This window comes from Pongo pygmaeus, chromosome 11 (genome assembly GCF_028885625.2).
Source record: "Pongo pygmaeus isolate AG05252 chromosome 11, NHGRI_mPonPyg2-v2.0_pri, whole genome shotgun sequence".
NCBI classification, from domain to species: domain Eukaryota; kingdom Metazoa; phylum Chordata; class Mammalia; order Primates; family Hominidae; genus Pongo; species Pongo pygmaeus.
This window is the reverse complement of record NC_072384.2, coordinates 127,384,842-127,406,562: the sequence shown is the minus strand read 5'-3', so window position 1 is coordinate 127,406,562 and position 21,721 is coordinate 127,384,842. Positions and strand designations below refer to the sequence as shown.

Below are 21,721 nucleotides of genomic sequence, written 5' to 3'. Positions count from 1 at the left end.
TTTCCCAGACTCCCCTCGTGCTTTCGGGTAGCCACCCAAACACCCCCGCCTGCTCCCGCCGCGGGGATTCCTGCGGGCCGGGGGCGCCCTAGGTGGCGCGCGGGGAGGGAGGCGCTGCGCCGGAGCTGGCGACCGCGCAGGGGCGCTGTCCTAGCGCTGCGCCGGGGTCGGCCCGGGCTCCGCTGCAGCAAGGCCGGGGGGCGGAGAGGGGCGGGCGCGGGGCGGGCTCGGCCCGGAATGTAGAGACCCGGTCGGGAGCCTCCCGGCGGCGGCTGCCCGGCTGCCGAGCGCGGAGGCTCCGTCACGTGTTTTTCTCCTCCGAGTGAGACGGCGGCGCGGTCGGAGGGGGCCGGCGCGCAGAGCCAGACGCCGCCGCTTGTTTTGGTTGGGGCTCTCGGCAACTCTCCGAGGAGGAGGAGGAGGAGGGAGGAGGGGAGAAGTAACTGCAGCGGCAGCGCCTCCCGAGGAACAGGCGTCTTCCCCGAACCCTTCCCAAACCTCCCCCATCGCCTCTCGCCCTTGTCTCCTCCCCTCCTCCCCAGCCGCCTGGAGCGAGGGGCAGGGATGAGCCTGTCCCTCCGGCCGGTCCCCAGCTGCACTGGCTGCCCGGTAGCGTTTCGCATGGAAAAGCCACTTTCTACGCCCGCCGAGATGGGCCCGGATCGGGGCTGGAGAGGACGCGCCCGCGGGCGGCGGCAGCAGCAGCAGCAACAGCAACAGCCGCAGCGCCGCGGTCTCTGCGATTGAGCTGGTATTTGGGCGGCTGGTGGCGGCTGGGACGGTTGGGGGGTGGGAGGAGGCGAAGGAGGAGGAGGGAGAACCCCGTGCAACGTTGGGACTTGGCAACCCGCCTCCCCCTGCCCAAGGATATTTAATTTGCCTCGGGCATCGCTACTTCCAGAAGGGAACTCAGGAGGGAAGGCGCGCGCGCGCGCGCGCTCCTGAAGGGGCACCGCAGGGACCCCCGACTGTCGCTTCCCTGCGCCAGACTCCAGCCGGGGCGACGAGAGATGCATCTTCGCTCCTTCCTGGTGGCGGCGGCGGCTGAGAGGAGACTTGGCTCTGGGAGGATCGGGGCTGCCCTCACCCCGGACGCACTGCCTCCCCGCCGGGCGTGAAGCGCCCGAAAACTCCGGTCGGGTTCTCTCCTTGGCTTAGCAGCTGCGTCCTCCTTCAGCTGCCCCTCCCCGGCGCGGGGGGCGGCGTGGATTTCGGAGTCGGGGTTTCTGCTGCCTCCAGCCCTGTTTGCATGTGCGGGGCCGCGGCGAGGAGCCTCCGCCCCCCACCCGGTTGTTTTTCGGCGCCTCCCTCTGCTCAGCGGCGGTGGTGGCGGTGGCAGCATGGCGAGCCCTCCGGAGAGCGATGGCTTCTCGGACGTGCGCAAGGTGGGCTACCTGCGCAAACCCAAGAGCATGCACAAACGCTTCTTCGTACTGCGCGCTGCCAGCGAGGCTGGGGGCCCGGCGCGCCTCGAGTACTACGAGAACGAGAAGAAGTGGCGGCACAAGTCGAGCGCCCCCAAACGCTCGATCCCCCTTGAGAGCTGCTTCAACATCAACAAGCGGGCTGACTCCAAGAACAAGCACCTGGTGGCTCTCTACACCCGAGACGAGCACTTTGCCATCGCGGCGGACAGCGAGGCCGAGCAAGACAGCTGGTACCAGGCTCTCCTACAGCTGCACAACCGTGCTAAGGGCCACCACGACGGAGCTGCTGCCCTCGGTGCGGGAGGTGGTGGGGGCAGCTGCAGTGGCAGCTCCGGCCTTGGTGAGGCTGGGGAGGACTTGAGCTACGGTGACGTGCCCCCAGGACCCGCATTCAAAGAGGTCTGGCAGGTGATCCTGAAGCCCAAGGGCCTGGGTCAGACAAAGAACCTGATTGGTATCTACCGCCTCTGCCTGACCAGCAAGACCATCAGCTTCGTGAAGCTGAACTCGGAGGCAGCCGCCGTGGTGCTGCAGCTGATGAACATCAGGCGCTGTGGCCACTCGGAGAACTTCTTCTTCATCGAGGTGGGCCGTTCTGCCGTGACGGGTCCCGGGGAGTTCTGGATGCAGGTGGATGACTCCGTGGTGGCCCAGAACATGCACGAGACCATCCTGGAGGCCATGCGGGCCATGAGTGATGAGTTCCGCCCTCGCAGCAAGAGCCAGTCCTCGTCCAACTGCTCTAACCCCATCAGCGTCCCCCTGCGCCGGCACCATCTCAACAATCCCCCGCCCAGCCAGGTGGGGCTGACCCGCCGATCGCGCACTGAGAGCATCACCGCCACCTCCCCGGCCAGCATGGTGGGCGGGAAGCCAGGCTCCTTCCGTGTCCGCGCCTCCAGTGACGGCGAAGGCACTATGTCCCGCCCAGCCTCGGTAGACGGCAGCCCTGTGAGTCCCAGCACCAACAGAACCCACGCCCACCGGCATCGGGGCAGCACCCGGCTGCACCCCCCGCTCAACCACAGCCGTTCCATCCCCATGCCGGCTTCCCGCTGCTCGCCTTCGGCCACCAGCCCGGTCAGTCTGTCGTCCAGTAGCACCAGTGGCCATGGCTCCACCTCGGATTGTCTCTTCCCACGGCGATCTAGTGCTTCGGTGTCTGGTTCCCCCAGCGATGGCGGTTTCATCTCCTCAGATGAGTATGGCTCCAGTCCCTGTGATTTTCGGAGTTCCTTCCGCAGCGTCACTCCGGATTCCCTGGGCCACACCCCACCAGCCCGCGGTGAGGAGGAGCTAAGCAACTATATCTGCATGGGTGGCAAGGGGCCCTCCACCCTGACCGCCCCCAACGGTCAATACGTTTTGTCTCGGGGTGGCAATGGCCACCGCTACACCCCAGGAACAGGCTTGGGCACGAGTCCAGCCTTGGCTGGGGATGAAGCAGCCAGTGCTGCAGATCTGGATAATCGGTTCCGAAAGAGAACTCACTCGGCAGGCACATCCCCTACCATTACCCACCAGAAGACCCCGTCCCAGTCCTCAGTGGCTTCCATTGAGGAGTATACAGAGATGATGCCTGCCTACCCACCAGGAGGTGGCAGTGGAGGCCGACTGCCGGGACACAGGCACTCCGCCTTCGTGCCCACCCACTCCTACCCAGAGGAGGGTCTGGAAATGCACCCCTTGGAGCGTCGGGGGGGCCACCACCGCCCAGACAGCTCCACCCTCCACACTGATGATGGCTACATGCCCATGTCCCCAGGGGTGGCCCCAGTGCCCAGCAGCCGAAAGGGCAGTGGAGACTATATGCCCATGAGTCCCAAGAGCGTGTCTGCCCCACAGCAGATCATCAATCCCATCAGACGCCATCCCCAGAGAGTGGACCCCAATGGCTACATGATGATGTCCCCCAGCGGTGGCTGCTCTCCTGACATTGGAGGTGGCCCCAGCAGCAGCAGCAGCAGCAGCAATGCTGTCCCTTCCGGGAGCAGCTATGGAAAGCTGTGGACAAACGGGGTAGGGGGCCACCACTCTCATGTCTTGCCTCACCCCAAACCCCCAGTGGAGAGCAGCAGTGGTAAGCTCTTACCTTGTACAGGTGACTACATGAACATGTCACCAGTGGGGGACTCCAACACCAGCAGCCCCTCCGACTGCTACTACGGCCCTGAGAACCCCCAGCACAAGCCAGTCCTCTCCTACTACTCATTGCCAAGATCCTTTAAGCACACCCAGCACCCTGGGGAGCCGGAGGAGGGTGCCCGGCATCAGCACCTCCGCCTTTCCACTAGCTCTGGTCGCCTTCTCTATGCTGCAACAGTGGATGATTCTTCCTCCTCCACCAGCAGTGACAGCCTGGGTGGGGGATACTGCGGGGCTAGGCTGGAGCCCAGCCTTCCACATCCCCACCATCAGGTTCTGCAGCCCCATCTGCCTCGAAAGGTGGACACAGCTGCTCAGACCAATAGCCGCCTGGCCCGGCCCACGTTGCTGTCCCTGGGGGATCCCAAGGCCAGCACCTTACCTCGGGCCCGAGAGCAGCAGCAGCAGCAGCAGCAGCAGCCCCTGCTGCACCCTCCAGAGCCCAAAAGCCCAGGGGAATATGTCAATATTGAATTTGGGAGTGATCAGCCTGGCTACTTGTCTGGCCCGGTGGCTTCCCGCAGCTCACCTTCTGTCAGGTGTCCATCCCAGCTCCAGCCAGCTCCCAGAGAGGAAGAGACTGGCACTGAGGAGTACATGAAGATGGACCTGGGGCCGGGCTGGAGGGCAGCCTGGCAGGAGAGCACTGGGGTCGAGATGGGCAGACTGGGCCCCGCACCTCCTGGGGCTGCTAGCATTTGCAGGCCTACCCGGGCAGTGCCCAGCAGCCGGGGTGACTACATGACCATGCAGATGAGTTGTCCCCGTCAGAGCTACGTGGACACCTCGCCAGCTGCCCCTGTAAGCTATGCTGACATGCGGACAGGCATTGCTGCAGAGGAGGTGAGCCTGCCGAGGGCCACCATGGCTGCTGCCTCCTCATCCTCAGCAGCCTCTGCTTCCCCGACTGGGCCTCAAGGGGCAGCAGAGCTGGCTGCCCACTCGTCCCTGCTGGGGGGCCCACAAGGACCTGGGGGCATGAGCGCCTTCACCCGGGTGAACCTCAGTCCTAACCGCAACCAGAGTGCCAAAGTGATCCGTGCAGACCCACAAGGGTGCCGGCGGAGGCATAGCTCCGAGACCTTCTCCTCAACACCCAGTGCCACTCGGGTGGGCAACACAGTGCCCTTTGGAGCAGGGGCAGCAGTAGGGGGCGGTGGCGGTAGCAGCAGCAGCAGCGAGGATGTGAAACGCCACAGCTCTGCTTCCTTTGAGAATGTGTGGCTGAGGCCTGGGGAGCTTGGGGGAGCCCCCAAGGAGCCAGCCCAACTGTGTGGGGCTGCTGGGGGTTTGGAGAATGGTCTTAACTACATAGACCTGGATTTGGTCAAGGACTTCAAACAGCGCCCTCAGGAGTGCACCCCTGAACCGCAGCCTCCCCCACCCCCACCCCCTCATCAACCCCTGGGCAGCGGTGAGAGCAGCTCCACCCGCCGCTCAAGTGAGGATTTAAGCGCCTATGCCAGCATCAGTTTCCAGAAGCAGCCAGAGGACCGTCAGTAGCTCAACTGGACATCACAGCAGGTGCGTTTCATGGTGACAAAGTCAGAAGACAAAACTGCTTTTAACCTTGTGCTTGAATTCTGTTCTTCGCCTCTGCCCCTTCCTGTTCTTTCCCACTGCTTCCTCAGGGAGAATGCACTTACATTCTCAGGGCACACAAGATGCTCACCCCACACTGACATCTGGCAGAGAGTCAAACAAACATGTAGGAGCAGCCACAGGAGGGCTTTTTCGTTTGAGAATTCCCAAGTGAAGTAGTTACTGCTGTATTTTTAAAACGTATATCCTATGCCAGTTCTGAGGTTTGTAGAGTTCCTCCGTAAGAAGCTTGATTTGTTTGTTGAAGTTTTCTTTTCACTATATATTTAGGTCAGCCCCTGGAAGGGACAGTTCTACAAAAAATATTTGTTAACACAGGGGCTAAACCCTTCCTTATCTTAAACTATCTTAATAGTTTCTGGGAGCCCTTAAGGGTGATCTTATCAAGTTGTTCTCTGTACTTTTGTTCTGTGATTTCATAATACCAGGGCAACATAAACAGCAGCGGGAAGCATTGATTTCTATTCATCCTGCCCTAAAAAGATCAGGAGTAAGAGCTTTTTAGAAATACGTATTTAGAGAGAAGTACCTATCTATTTTATGATCTCTCAAGAAAGTAATTATGGGTGACACTGTCCTTTTGTTCATGTACCAGGATTTGTGAAATATTATTCACACACCGACCCACCATCCCACGGGCCTGGCCTCTCTCGTACAGGATATGCAGGAAACTCTGTATGTGTCTGGGACCCATTATTAAGAGTTATGGGAGTTCATCCTAGGATGTCTGCCTTACAGTTATCTCTTCTTGCACTGACACATTACAGATATCATTTGGGGGCTACTATATATCTTCTGTAAAATTACTTTTATTCGTTGAGAAGAATGCATACTAAGTCAGGAACATGCCTTAATATGTTTTGTTTTGTTTTGCATTGAATAGAAGGGCTAAACTGTATACCCTCCACTTTTAGGGTATTTGTTGTGTGCCTTTAAGTTCAAGAGTAGACACCACAGTAAATGCTGAAAGTTGGCTTTAGGTCTTCTGTGGCTAATGCCGTATTCAAAATGAAAAACATTTGTAATAGGAAATTAGCCTGCCCTTCGTTCTGTTGATCCTGTTTTTTGGTGGTCATAATTGTGGGTAGAAGAGAGGAGTACAGTTTGCAAATAATGTGATGAGTTGGCAATGCAGAAGTTTCCAGCATTTGGAAACACTTTACTCTGACAAACTGATTATCTTGTGAATTTTGTCTATGCTCCACAGAATGAGCTTTTAAAAGCACTGATTTTTCTTAATTTGTGTCCATTCATAAGAAATTAATCTGTGCCCTGGTTTCCTATTGATAGGTATTTATTTATCATGTGTTCATAGTCTTCTTAATTCTGATTCCAATATTTGATCCATATAGTTCTCTATTTTGTAGAATAAGAAAAAGGTATATGAACACTCAAATGAGGATTTTAGGTGATATGTTACAAAAAGCATTTATTTGATCAGTATTTACTTCAACATTTATTTTCATCATTCACTAGAAGAAAGATTTAATTGTGTATATCAACATCAGCAGTACAAATCTTGTTATATCGAATGATGTTTTTGGGAGTCAGAATCCGTCAACACTTTAAGCATTTGTATTATAAAGTGCCTCATTAGTAAAATAATGAGAATTTGAAGGAAACCAGCCCAGCAGAACTAAAATTTTGGTTTTAAAGGAGATGAAGAGAGTAAGTTTTTCTTACTTGTCATCTTAATTTGTTTAGGTTTCTTTTTATAGAGTAGAATAAATGATGTTTGCTCTGAAGAAAATTGATGATCAACTAGAATTTTCATTTTTAAAAAGGGCTTTAAAATAAAATTCTCCTATGTGTTGGATGCATTAAAAAAACAAAAACTCTACAATCTTCTATCCTTAACCTTCTTTAGGAAAATAAAATATTCTGGAATAATCATATAATCCTATTTCTAATAATTCTGGAGTAACAATAGACCATGCTTTGCACCGTGCCAGGAAAATTCTACAATGTGTATTTGAGATGTTTGTGTCGGTGTTTAAAGTGAGGCACCAAATGCTACCTGGCACATTTACATCCTCAATTCTGCTTGCTTGCCTGTGCCCTGTTGAGTCCAAAGATGTTATTCCATAGTTATCTGAAACAGACAGAAGTCAGACCTGTGAGTGGCAAACAGCTTCTGCTCCGAATGAGTATGTGTGTGCAAACATTATTTTCCTCACTTCCTCAGCAATTGCTGTCTTTGCTTCTTTTCCTCATTTCTCAGGTAAAACCTGAGACTCGGTGAAAGGAATAGAGGTATGATGAGGCGTGCGCTCTTTTGAAACATCTCGGCTTGTTTAAAATTTTTCATTGTCTGTTAGAGGAGAACACTTGTGAAGCACTGAGCTCAGGAGCTCGACTTGTTGGAAGCCTTTCTGCTTTACCTGTAGTCCCGTGACCTTTCCTGCCTGCCCTTTCTCTTGCATAGCCTCTTAGTTCTGGCCTGCTCATTTTCTAGTACTATCCCCTGCCATCCCTTTGTTTCCACCTCTTATTTCATGTTCCTGACATTGTCCTTTTTTTCTTTTGCTCCTTTTCAGAATTTCGCAGTACTTGTGACCCACTCTCTGCAGAGAGTAAATTGAGAGCCCAAGAAGCAGGGCAAAAAGAACCTCTCAGACTCGGTCATAGCAGCCCTGCCACCTTTACCCGGCATCAAATTTGTCTTTTAGTTTTGAAACTGCAGCTGACAAAGACACAGACCCCAACCATGCCTTTTGGGTTCAGTTTTTTTGTTTTTGTCATTCTTTGTTATGCCTTCCCCCTTTAAAAGAAAAAAAAAAGAAAGAAAAAAAACAAACAGAAAAAGACTCTTTCCATTTCTTTTTCATTCTGCTTCCTTTTTTGTGATGTCAAGGATTCCGTACCTCCAAGGTTGCCTCCCATCCCTCCCCTTTCCCCAGCCGTGTGGCCTTTTTGGCTGGCGCAAACCCTCTCGGCCCTGGCACTTTCCCTTTTCCGGGTCACCTCCGCTTCCTGCATTCCTTCTCCTCCCTCCTCCGAGCCCCCTTTCGCCCGGGGTGGGGGAATCTGCAGCCAGACCGCCCTCGGGTCTCCCGCCCCCGCCCGTCTCGGGTCATCCCGGGCGGCGGGGCCCCTTCCCGGACCGCGTGGTCGGCGCTGGCGGGCTAGGCCCCGCCCTCGGGCACAGCCGCGCGGCTCCGGGTCCCGGGCGGGCGGGGCGGCTGGGCGCTGATTGGCCCCCACCACAGCCAATCAGCATGTGAAACGGCTGAGCCGCGGCGGGCGCGGGGCGGGGCTCTCCGCGGGTCCCCTGGCGGTGGTGGCGGGCGGGCGTCCCTGGGCCGCTTTCTGCCACCCCGTCTGGCACCTCTTTCCCGCGGGTGCCCGCAGGCTGAGCCACAGGCCCCCTCCGCACCGCACCCGCCGACTGAGGACGTTGTGCCCTCAGCCGTATTCTTGCATTTGGATCAGAATCCTAAGAATGAAAAAGTCCAACCAGCCCACGGACGGGGGCCGGAAACACACACTTCCTCTTATTTTTAATTGAGAAAAATCCAGGCCGTAACCATGTGACGAGCCCCATTTTGTTTCCCTCCTCTCTTTACTACGGTTTACTACGAGGCCACGTTCCTTCGTCTTCCCGTCTCGAGATCCGCGAGCAGGAGGGAGTCCCGCACGTGGCTGCGGGCCTGCGGGCCGGGTGGGGTTGGCCCGCGATTCCTGCCCACCCCGCGGCAACCCAGGGAGGGAGAGAGACCTGCGAGTGCTGCGGCTGCCGTCGTTTTGGGTCATGGGGGGAGGGGGAATTCTTTGGCTTGAAAGTGCCCTAGGCTCCATACACTTTACTGCAAAGCACCTGAGCTAGGTAAGAGCTGGGAAAACGCATACTCCTGGGCTGTGAGGGATCTCACAGGGAAATGAAAGACGGGACTGCAGCTTGCAGATCCTGAGAACCCGGTGTGACAAGGGTTTGGGTAGTGTGTTCCTTAAAGACTTGGAGGAAATGCTGTCGCGTTCTCAGACACAGATTCATTTTTCCATCATTGACAGTCCCAGTGACAGCCTATCAATTTAGGCTGGGCACATCGATTTTGAAAGCTTGCTAGATTTGTGTTGTGTACCCTCCAGTAATCAAAATTATGTGAGATATATTACTATATGGGATGGAAAATGTGTTCAGATTTGGCCTTTCTAAAATAAGGAAAATAAGAAAGAAAAGTGCTACGGCAGTATTTTCTCCTCCTCCTCCTTCCCTCTCAGATAAGCATTTCTCACCAGCCAGCATCCCTCTTGCATTACTGAATCATAAGATCCCAGGGCAGCGCTTTTTCTGAGGGGCCAAGTGAAACATCACAGGTGGAAACGTACCAAGCACATGCAAATGTTATGCCCCAAAACTGCTACTGAGCAGTGGGAGAGAGTTTCTCTGTTGTTCCAGAAAAGTTTGAGCAGCTGATAATTTGCTTAATGTTTGCAATTGTTTAGGTAGCTTTTTATATTAAAAATAAATCCATAAAATGTTGCATATATTGTAGTCATTTCTCTGAGTTCCCCCTCAATAAATACTATCTCCAGCATTGCCGTACAGGAAGAGACTTGGGATCCAAAGGGCATGCCACCTTTTTTTTTTTTTTTTAAATCAGAATTCCAGGAAAATAGCTTTGTGCTATCTTAAATGATGCAGTGGAAAAAGCAGTTCTTGGGAGCCAGAGATCTTGGGCTCCAACATAGCCTGTGCCCTTCACTAGCAGAGTAACCTTGGGCAAGTCACTTAATTTCTCTGGACCTATTTCTTCATCAGTAACTTGAAGATTTTGTTCTAAATTATTCTAACCTCCTTTGCAGATCTAAACATAAGAATGTTGTGGAGAAAATGACTGATACTCTTTAATGGGTCAGTTGCAATGAGGATTCTTTCCAAAGAAGCTGTTGACAGGGTCATGATAAAGCATTAGAATAGCCTGTTCTGTCCATTTCTAGCCTTTGGATCAGACATTCTTTATGGACAGACTGGGGCCTGGAAGGAAAACATTGTTTGATTCAGGCCTGACATTAACTTTTCTTGCTTCAAGGGGGCATTTTCAAGTTTTAACAAACCCTAAGACAAACCCTCCTGACTGACCAGCCTAAGTTTTTGGAACCATCTCTAGACTGGATTATGCTCCTCCTCCTTCCGCCTTTTTAAAAATAAAATGTGTGTGGGAATGCAAGGCACCTGCTAGTTCCTACATCCTAAGGTCAGCTCTCAGAAACATCCCACCCCTCCCCACACTATAGAGTGAGCTTTAACCAGTGCACACTGCGGAAATTAACACATGCATCCTGTTGGAAAGCACCTCTTTTTCAGGGGTGGTGTGTTTGTGGATAATGTTTCTCATTTGTACCATCAGTGTTCTTCAGTGAGATAGCCATTTAAGTAAATGGAAAAGAAATTTGAGAAGCCAACTGGGGACTATAGGAGGTCTTACACAATTTTTTGTTTAGCTTTTTAGCTTTATTTTTCTCTCTTAGGTGTATGAAACAACTCAATATTTCTCTTGCTGGCAAAATTAGTGTTGTCCAGATTTTTTATGCTTTAGGGTTTTTGATTAGTTAGTTGAGCCACCACTGCTTTTCCAACCCTGTGTTATCTTGGCTATTGAGTTGCCAGTATATTCAGAAGCTCCGACCTTTTTTCTCCCTCCATGTGGATTTCACAAGTCATTAAAATAGTCTCTTGCCTCTTAAGAAACTCCATGGACTTATTCTTTTCCAATCCTCTCACTATAATCAGATATGTGTCTTAGCTGAATAGTATATAAATGGTTCCTTTTATTTTGATGGGTTGGTAATTTAGTATATTGGAACATTTCACAGTTTTAAGGTTTTGTTTTGTTTTAAAGAAAGCTATTTCCTCAATTATTTCCTCATGTTACAAAGTTACTGGAAATTGTATTCAAGGAAAATAGCTTCTTGTGAATCATGCTTGAAGCTAGTTTCACACTAAAGATCCTGTAACTTTTTTTATACTAGTGTTTTTTTGCATGTAAAATAATAGATCCTGCCTCTACCACATTTATAATTATGTAACTGATTTATTCTTTCGTTACCTTATTAGTCCATAGCTATGCAGCAGACTTTGAAAGCTCTTTTTAAAATGTTATTGAAACATGTTCAGAAAGTGTAATCATATTGAATTTTAACTTAAAATTACATTTTAATGTTAGTACGATATAATAATTGTATACTAATTTCAAATTAATATGACATAGTTACAAAAATTTATTGTAAAGCTTTTTAAGAGGATAGGTTAGTAAGTATCATCTATTTGCTTCTATTTTTGTCTTATACTTTGGAAATGGTAGTATCTCTCCCATTCTTAATTCACAGAAAAAGGGAGAAGATGGATTGGATAAGTATAAGGTACTGTCATGTATGATAAAAGGAACACTTTCCATTTTAATAGTATTCTTGCAGCAGGCTCTGCTATAATCTATTTGTTGAAATAAATTTGGTTGGATAAATGTTATTGGTGCTTATACAGTGAGTCAGTGATCTTTGAATAATAGAGCTTTGAAAAAGATGTGTTTATGTTGAAAAGGCTTTTTGACCCTTTTTCTGTATTTTCCATTGATAATGGCAGTAGAGTTGAATACATGGATCAGAGTATGATTCTAGTTGCAGTTATCTTAAAGCAGAGTAGAGATTTTGTGGTTTTATTACTCTACCAGGAATGTTTTATTGAGTAAGCTGAGTTGGATTGCATTCATTGTATTCCTTTTTACCATCCCAAGTTTTATAAATATTGCATATTACATATGTATCCTTGCACTCTGCTTTTATTGTTGACCAAAGAATACTTTGATGCGTGTTGTCTGATCCTCCCTGACATATTTAGGTCATGTTGCTGAACAATATCACTTAATCTTGAGAAGTTTTCTCACGTTTGTTGAAATGATCAAAGAGACTTTTTTTTTTCAAATATATGTAATGTGGCAAACAAATTATGTTTTGCACAGAAAGTCATGATTTTTACTTTTAGGAAGGATATGATCTAAGTGAGCTAGCAAAATATTAAAAGACATTTATAAACATTTAGCAGTTAGTTAAAGGCCACTGGAATATTCAGTAATTGCCAAGTAGTCAACTATAATTTATCTAATCTTCTCCAATCATCATGTCCCTATTCACTGAAAAATTATTTGGAGGACTCTATGGAAATTGAAAATAATTATATTTACCCTTGAGTTTTAGGGGTTGTGGGGAGAATCAGAAGATCAGAAGATCTTTAATTGTCTTTAATACTATTCAAGCCCACCACCCATTTCTCAACCCTAACATAAATTATCTGCTTTTGGTCAAATAGGCCCTAAGCCATTTTTTCTTGTTCTTCCCCTCTTCTTCTTTTATTCAGTAAGCAATATTGAGCACCTATCATGTTCCAAATAGTACACCTTTTATTGAAAGGGGTCGAAGGTAGATTCATGGAAATGGAGGGAAAAAAATGGTACTGAGAGGAGATCACCAAAGTAGTTACCAAATTTCTTATGACATAAGTTATCCGGGAAAAACAAATCAAGATTCCTATTATGTAGTTCACAAAAGTTGGCATTTTTCATAAACCTAAAGGGCAAAAGTGCCCATCTACCTTAAAGTTTTGTATTTTTCTGAATCTTTCTAACCATGGCTTCCTGTCTGACAATACCATCAGCATACTAAATAATCAGGAAGGAACTCTCATTTGGAAGAATGGCCCATTTTTGGATATTAAGCTTGCAAACATAATATTGACAAAAAGCAGGAAAAATATATCTTTGCTTTGGATCTTTAGTCCCAGTGAAAGCAACCAGAAGAAGAGGCATCCAGCTGTTAAATGAAGAGGGGTTGAATGTGGACTTGTTATGGGGTGGTCAGTGTTAGGAAACGTTGCGGGAAAGTGGGGGCTACAAAAGAAATTTTAAAGTCTTTTCTGCTATCTTAGCTTTGTTGTTCAAGGACTTTTTTCTTTTTTTTCCTTTGGGTGGGTGGTTTTTATTTTTAATAAAGAAAAGGTCCAACACTTTGAACTGTGGTTCCTTGCTTGCTTCTGGCTAGAAGTATAATTGCTTTTGAGATTTCTCTCCCTCTGTTTTGATGATATGCAGTCATATTTATTTTTAAGTCTGTGGTAGTCTCTTACAGAAACATTTTTAAAAAGCTTTTTTTTTAGACTACCAAGTTTTATAATAGCTTGCTGGGTCTCTTCATGCTATTTTTTTGTCTATATTTTTGCATAGGTGATACATGTACATGCTATAAGTTTCCAATTTTTTTTGTTTTTGTTTGTTTTTTTTTTTAAGGTAGAGAGTGAAAAATAAGGCTTCCTCCCACCTTTGTCCCCAGTTTCTCATAGGCCACCATCACTGCTGGGTTTTGTTTATCTTTCCAGAGATAGACTGCTTATAAATTTTGAAGCTTTGTAGTAGAAAGTTGGTTAAATGCCCAGCTGCTCCAAGTCTTCTATGGAAGAATATGCTCAGATCCCAAATTTCAGTGCTTAAAGGGGCACAGCAGATAATACACCTTGTATAACAGACTTACTGTTTTTGTTGTTGTTGTTGTTACTCTTAAAGGGGAAAAAAAGGACACACTACTTTCCATGTCTCTTTTCAATCCTCAGGTTGAAAAAGTTTCTGGTGATTAATCTAGCATAACAGTGAAAGGGGAAAAGCATAGGTTAAAAAATGATCTGGTTTTTCAAGTTGGAAATGTGCAAATTAAGAAATGTGTCTTATTTATTTATTTGTTTGTTTATTTGTTTTTGTTTGCTTTTTGAGATGGAGTCTCACTCTATCACCCAGGCTGGAGTGCAGTGACACAATCTTGGCTCACTGCAACCTTCGCCTCCCAGGTTCAAGCCATTCTCCAGCCTCATCCTCCTGAGTAGCTGGGATTACAGGTGTGCACCACCACGCCTGGCTAATTTTTGTGTTTTTAGTGGAGACGGGGTTTCACCATGTTGGCCAAACTGGTCTTGGACTCCTGACCTCGAGTGATCCACCTGCCTCAGCCTCCCAAAGTACCGGGATTACAGGTGTGAGCCACCACACCTGGCCAGAAAAGTGTCTAAGTTTTTAAACACCACCGATTTAAATCTTTACTACTTTATTTTCTTTTCCTGTTCACTTTCATGGTACTTAGGCCTTCATTCCCCCAAGACTGAGTGAATAACTAGTTCTTAATATAGTATAATGGGATTAAGTATTAAGGTTAAGGATCTTTTTGAAGACTTTCTGGATACCAATGTCTCATATTTTTCAGTGCTCAAAGGAATTAATGCTTTTTATTGGAATAGACTTTCAACATTTCAAATTCTGGGAGCAATTTATTTTATACATAAGACTACATACAACTAATTAATGAAATTTATTTACACTAGTGATGTCCTCTCACTTATTTTCACCAAAGTTATTAACACTGGACAGGAATGGAATAAGGAGAATCTACCCTGTCTCCTAAGGAAGGTGTGTATTGCTGAGATAATTTCTACCTTGAAGCAAAGAGGAGCTTCTCTAGTGGTCAAAAACATTTATGACTGATACCCTGCTATTCTTGCTAATCGTGGTCCAGGAAGAGAATGAATAGAATGGGGTAGCTCTTGTTACAAAATAGAAACTTTCGAGAATGTGGTAACAGATAACATTTGAATTAGAGGCTGGGCGTGGTGGCTTATGCCTGTAATCCCAGCAGTTTGGGAGGCCGAGGCGGGTGGATCACCTGAGGTCAGGAGTTCAAGACCAGCCTGGCCATCGTGGTGAAACCCCGACTCTACTAAAAATACAAAAATTAGCTGGACGTGGTGGCAGGTGCCTGTAATCCCAGCTACTCGGGAGGCTGAGGCGGGAGAATCACTTGAACCTGAAAGGCAGAGATTGCAGTGAGCCGAGATCACACCGTTGCACTCTAGCCTGAAAGACAAGAGCGAAACTCTATCTAAAAAATAAAAATTAAAAAAAAAAATGAAAAAAAACAAAAAAACATTTGAATTAGAATCATCAGTGTTTGATCTTTTTTTGGTGACTTACCAATAAGAGTATACTAATAGCAGTAGTATTAGTTTTCTTCCAGATTAAAGTAAGGAGGAATGAAATTCATCTATATGAAGGAAAATTTAAAAAGCTGTTAAAGAGTTTTATATATGAAGCTATCTAGTTTCTCAGGTGTATATATCATTTAGCTTTCAGTATGTAACAAACCACAACCAAATAAAGTGCTTTAAAACATCAGTCATTTACTAGGTCACAATTCTGTGTGTTGGTAATTTAGGCTGAGTTCAGCTGGGCAGTTCTTCTGCTTGTCTCATCAGGGTAAACGCATGTGGTTCAGTCAGTTGGAGGACTGACTGGGGGCTGGTTGTCTAGGATGCTCTTCCTCACATATCTAGTGGATGATGCTGACTCTCAGTTGGTGCTTGCTATTGACTGGTCCACATGTCACCAGCAGGCTGACCCAGTCCTCACGTGGTATTGAACAGGTTCCCAGCAGCAAGAGCAGGGAAGCAATGAATGCATAAGTACTTTTCAAGCCTCTGCTTATATCACATTTGTTACTATCCCATTGCCTAAAGCAAGTCACATAGCCACACCCAGTATCAAGGGGATAAAATAGAGATACTATTAGAAAATCCGTATTTTCTGACTTACTATGATACCATAGTATACTAAATGCAGTTATTTTGTTGTCATTAGTAAATGTTTATCAACTGCATGTTGAACATTTAGAATAAAATTATTCTTAGAAGATGTTTATAGTGAACAGTTCTACCTTTGGGTGAAATATCAGTGATTTCCTTCATACTAATATTTTTGGAAAAACACGAACACTTATATTCCCTTAAATAAATATTCATTGAGTTTTTTTCTGTGAGCCAGGCAGTGGAGGCTGAAATAGGTGTGTCCCTGCCTTTGTGACACTTTACAGGGGGCAAAGAATAAAGAAGTAAAAAAAGAAATATGCTACTGCAAAATGTGGCATGAGGAAGAGGAAGGGCAGAGTGTTATGAAGTGGAATAAGGGGCACTACTGTAAATGTAGGGGCAGGAAATTATTTCAGAAAATACATAATGTACTTCTATTATTCAGGTTTGTAAAGGAGAAACACATATTTTTATATTACATGCTTTGTGGGCCAAGTACAGATTCTGGTCTTGATGGCATCTTTTTAAGAGTTAGGTCTCCTTAAGAATACCTCTTATTAGTTGAGTGAAGGCTGAAATCTCACCTCTCTAAATAAAACATTGAAAAATGACTATTGAGGTTTCTAGTAGTAGACGCGGTTGTCTCTATTTTTAGTGCCATTGGTGGATGGTGAAAATATACTATTTGTTCTAGATGTCTACTAGGAACTAAGTTAGAGGATTACACTTTGTTTTGTTTTGTTTTGGGACAGAGTCTCACTGTGTTGCCCAGGCTGGAGTGCAGTGGTGTGATCTTGGCTCGCTGCAGCCTCCGCCTCCTGGATTCCAGCGATTCTCCTACCTCAGCACCTGAGTAGCTGGGATTATGGGTGTGTGCCACCATGCCAGGCTAATTTTTGTATTTTTAGTAGAGACGGGGTTTCACAATGTTGGCCAGGCTGCCCATGAACTCCTGACCTCAAGTGATCTGCCCACCTTGGCCTCCCAAAATGCTGGGATTGCAGGCATGAGCCACAGCACCCAACAAAGGATTACACTTTGTAACAGTACTCAGGTGGCTCACATAGGACTTGAAAACGAATATGGTACTGGAAGGGAACCCAGAGCCAGGGGATATCTTCCCACCGTCCCTTCACCAATGACTGACTGCTTGTCCCCACTTACACAACAAGCTGAGCCACATGAGAACTGGTGCAGGGCTCTGGACATTTTGTGGGGAGAGGTGGAGAGCAAGGGCCTAAATGGAGTCAGAGACTTTGAAATGGTTTGAAAGGGCTTTCGCTGCCTGAGCATAAATCTAGATTTGGGTAACACAAAGTTGCTGATTATTGGAAAGCAAATGCAAATGGTTTGCCGCATCCCACTCAAAGCAAAGGCAGTACTTTAGTTAACTCTTCACCCAGCTCTCCCATCAGCTACTATTTACATTTTTCTTTTACCAGAATCTCAAATACCTTAAATGTTCCTGACGTTACAGAACAGAACAAAACAAGACACTGTATAAAATATGTCATGGAGGGGAGCCGAGAGAGAGAGACTGAAAGTTGAACGTGGTGGTATTTATATTGTGATCTTGGCAGCTCCAGTCAACCCCCCTAACCCACCCCTTACTAGCTCCCTCTGCCCCCCTTCCCAATACCAGCATACTCTTTGAACCACAGCTAAACAATAACTTCCTTTCAAAGTGAATCCCATTCCTTCTGGTTAGGTTAAGGAATATTAATATTACATTTTTAAAAGAATGGATAATAAATTAATTTCTAAAAATATTTTATTTCCAGTTGTAGAGTACCCTGGAAGTTACCAAGAGTATAATTAAAACTCCCTTTTGCCCAAATGTGTGTGTGTGTGTGTGTGTGTGTTTGTGTGTATGTATGTAGGGGCGAGGAGGAGGGCTAGGGAGTGGAAACTGCAGTCCAATAAAAAAGGTTACATTCCTAAAACTTGGTCTTTAAAAATATTTTGCAGCCTGAGCCTTTAGTCCCTCACAAGTCCCTACAAAGGCCGACCTTCAGAAAGTGTACAGGCTTGTTGTTTCTTGGGCCTTTGAAATGGGTGAAGAATGTGTCTCAAGATGGAAAAATGAATGGCTGGTGCTTTAGCCTCCAGCTTGAAGCTCGCTGGAGGAATGTTATTGTCTTCAAAGCCTGCTTCCCACCACGCTGTATTAGTTAGATGGGCTCATGGAAAGCGTCTTTGCATTATCAAGTACACAACAAAAACCCATACCACCCAATTCGATCTAATTCACTGGCTCCTTTTAGGTGGATTTTTAATTAATGTGTCTCTTCTCTATGAATAGAGCCCCATTCCACGGCTCCCTCCCTACCCCAACTCAGGATTTACTGTTACTCACCACTTTAGGAACCTTCAGCATTTTTCTTTTCTTTTCCTTTTTTGTGGATGGGAAATATTATTTTTAAAAGTAATGGCAGAAGGTGTTTAGGAACAACTCTCTTAGCTAAGAAGAGTTCTGAATGGATTTCCAGCGAAAGTAAGTAAAATTGCATTTGCAATGTAAAATCAATGCCTTTAAATGCATTGACCAAAGAAAATTCCCAAATCTTTTATTAGCTGGGTTCAAGTGTACCAACCACCCTGCCTCTCCTTTTAGTTCAGAAAATTTACCCCTTCCTGAAGGATGATGGAAGCGGTAACACCACCTGTCCTTGCGTAAGTTACTGGTTTTATGGCACTCCTTCCTACTAAAAATTGTGAGCTATTGGAGAGTAGGCTCCCTCTTCATTTCATGACTACATTATCCAACTTGGTGCTCACAAAACACTTGACACATTGAAAACATATTTATCAACAGTTCAGGGAAGAGTCTTGGATCAAGGGAGAGGATGGCTTTAGAAAAGTTTCAAACAAGAACAATAATGTGGATATTTTTTGAGTATCTCAAACCATTTCATTTGTCAAATATTTTAAAAATTCAGATTTAAACAATATCAGATATATTAAAAAGTCAAACAAAATTACAAGACTGTTTGTAGTCTGCTATGACTGGATGTAAAAACTTGGATAAAATTAATTGCAACTTCCTATGTATCTTAAATCTTGGACACTTCCTCCATTCCCCCAAACCGTTCTTTTGAAGATTGACAGGAACTTTGCTTTGTTTTGACAAGATTTATTTTTGTGCTTCCAACAGTAGCTCATCAACTTTTATTCTACTAATATAGTTCTTCCGATGTTAATTGTAGCTTACTGATCTAGGTCATAGCATAGCATTTTCACTGACATTCCAGATATCAAATGCAATGAGAAAATTATTTGAAAAATAAGCATTATATCACAGCTACCTCTATTTTAATTTAATTTAATTTAATTTAATTTAATTTATTTATTTATTCGACACGGAATCTCGTGCTGTTGCCCAGGCTGGAGTACAGTGGTGTGATCTTAGCTCACTGCAACCTCTGCTTCCCGGGTTCAAGCGATTCTCCTGCCTCAGCCTCCCAAGTAGCTGGTCTTACAGGCGGCTGCCACCACGCCCAGCTAATTTTTTGTACTTTTAGTAGAGATGTGGTTTCACCATGTTGGCCAGGCTGGTCTTGAACTCCTGATCTCATGATTCGCCCACCTCGGCCTCCCAAAGTGCTGGGATTACAGGCATGAGCCACCGCACCCGGCTGCTACCTCTATTTTTAAAAAGAGGCCAGTTAGAAAGTTTGCGATTCATAGATTTCCCTCCTGATGTGTCCCATTGCTCCTCCTTTTTCTTCCTCTTTGTTGCTAATTAGCCCCTCTACTAAAATATGCATAAAGTTTAGGAAAAGGAATTAAATTTAAATGAGTCCATTTTGCCAGTGTAGCCCTTGGTAGCTACTCCGCTAAGATGCTACCTTGGTCTGGAAAACTGAACCTAATTGCTTTGAGACTGTTCCCCTACATTCCCTGATTTTTGTTTCCACACTTCATTGAGGCTGGACTGGTGTGATGACCAAAGTAATGGAATGTGTATTTTAAACTGGTGTGTCCGCTATTGTAGCAATTGTTTTTAAATATTGTTGGATATTTGAAGTATTGAGCTAAAACTTAGGATCCAAGCACTTTTATAATACTTATAGCAGAACATTTGTCACATTTGGGTATGAAACCCACAACTCCACAAGATCTGTAATATAAGTTAGTTCGATTTTATTTTAAATAAGACTTCAGTTTTATTGGCCATTCACGGTTGATTCACATTTTGCTGCTTTCTAAAACTTGAAGATGTGTGTCCTTATAGGTATGTGTCCGGTATTGAGCTAGGCTATTTCTCTTTTCACCAGCGTGGCTGAGTAGATTTCAATGCTCAGTGGAATGAGTCTGGCATTTGGTAGATACTGTTTGTTGTATCTAAATAATGAATGAATGTTGGACCATAGGATTTTAAAGCACAATATGGAAATATACCAGCACCTCATTTATCTGTAGACCAGAATCATATTCTATTCAGGAAAATAAAGTTTTTGTTAACTACATTACTACTGCTAACACTTGGTGGGTATTGAATATTTTCTTAGATTTTTCCATTCATTGCAGAAGTAAGCTGTTGTAATTGCTGAACCTGAAATTTAAAAGAAATCATAACCAGTCATGAAGATCTTGGTAGGGAGTCGTTGAAGACTCAAATGGTTGTAGACCTGTCATGAGAGAGCGTTCTGGTTAAGTAGTACAATAAGTAGTTAGTGAATTTCTACTGAGTACCAGGGATACTCCTAAGTTCTTGAATTACAACTGTGAAGAAAACAGACAAAACTTCAAGCTTTCTTAGAACTTCCTTTCTTGAGGGCCATGTGAGTGAGAAAGCTGTAGAGGACCAACTTCCCCAGGGCACATTTTTGTGATGTAATAGGGCAAATTATAAAAGAGAAGGAAGTAAGAGTTGAAGTTGATGTATATGTGCTTGAGAGAGATTGTCTTACATGAAAGTCAAGATCTGGAACAGGTGACATATTGAGAGAAGGATGTTAGGAGTACGTGGTACGTCTGGGAAGCCCTAGAGAAGACGGGGGCTGGCCACAAGTGTGGCCACCTATGTGTACTGGGCATTGGGTGTTGGAGGGAACAGGGATGTCATGAACCATAGCTTATGTTGCAGCTTTGGATGGTAGTAATTTTCACTGGGTATTATTAAGAATTTTTTTTAAGACTATGATGCAAAAGTGGTAATGTGTATACTCTAATCTTTCTTTTCCAAAAGTTTTTTTTTTGGAAAATTCTGTTAGAAAGGTATTTAATATTTGGGAGGAAAGACTATCTTGAAACTGCTGTTATGTAAAAAGCTTTTACTTTGGTATTGCTGTGTATTTTACAAGTAAAGATCTTTAGGCATACTCCTGTTAAATCCATACGTCACAAGAAGAAATCTCACAATTTTAAGGTTGCTTTTTCTAGTGGATAACGGCTTTTATGGTGAGGAAATTCCTTTATCGCTAACTTAAATCCTTCATTTACATGTGAGAGAATTTCCTTCATTCTGATTTTAGTAGTGGTGACAAATAGCCTTTTTTAAAAATCATGAGGCTATAAATTATATTTTATCAGAGGATTTAAATTATAGAAATATACTGTAAAGTACTATTAAGTTCTAAAAACAAATTTAAAATAAAACACGATGACCATATTTAAATATGCAGAAGAATAAATGGAAAAATCATAACCTTGGTGCTGCAACTAATCAGTTTGCTAAAAGAGGAAATAAGACAGGAAATGAATTTTCTAAGAAATTCTTAGAAAAAATATTTATAAATAGAAAATATTTTATAATTGATCAGACAATTCTAATTAAACTGACTATGACTTTTCTGGGTTTCAAATACAACATATATTTATTTGCTGAAATTTAATAATAGGGTCAGTGGATTAGTCCATTTTCACGCTGCTGATAAAGACATACCTGAGACTGGGCAATTTACATAAGAAAGAGGTTTAATTGGACTTA

General features: G+C 45.3%; 1 protein-coding gene across 2 annotated transcripts in view; it reads left to right on the top strand.

The window, feature by feature from the left end:
- Positions 1 to 217: 217 nt before the first annotated feature.
- The window catches only part of IRS1 (insulin receptor substrate 1), a 69,852-nt gene continuing 48,348 nt past the window's right edge, over positions 218 to 21,721 (top strand). Inside the window, exons 1-2 of one of the 2 annotated variants that reach the window (XR_010122890.1) lie at positions 218 to 5,096; positions 7,712 to 9,000. Coding sequence is in view for 1 of the 2 variants with exons in the window: in XM_054478448.2 (XP_054334423.1) it covers positions 1,341 to 5,075 (3,735 nt within the window). In the remaining variant the exon portion in view is untranslated. The remainder of the gene's footprint in view (positions 5,097 to 7,711; positions 9,001 to 21,721) is intronic. The other variant, XM_054478448.2, reaches the window with a different exon arrangement.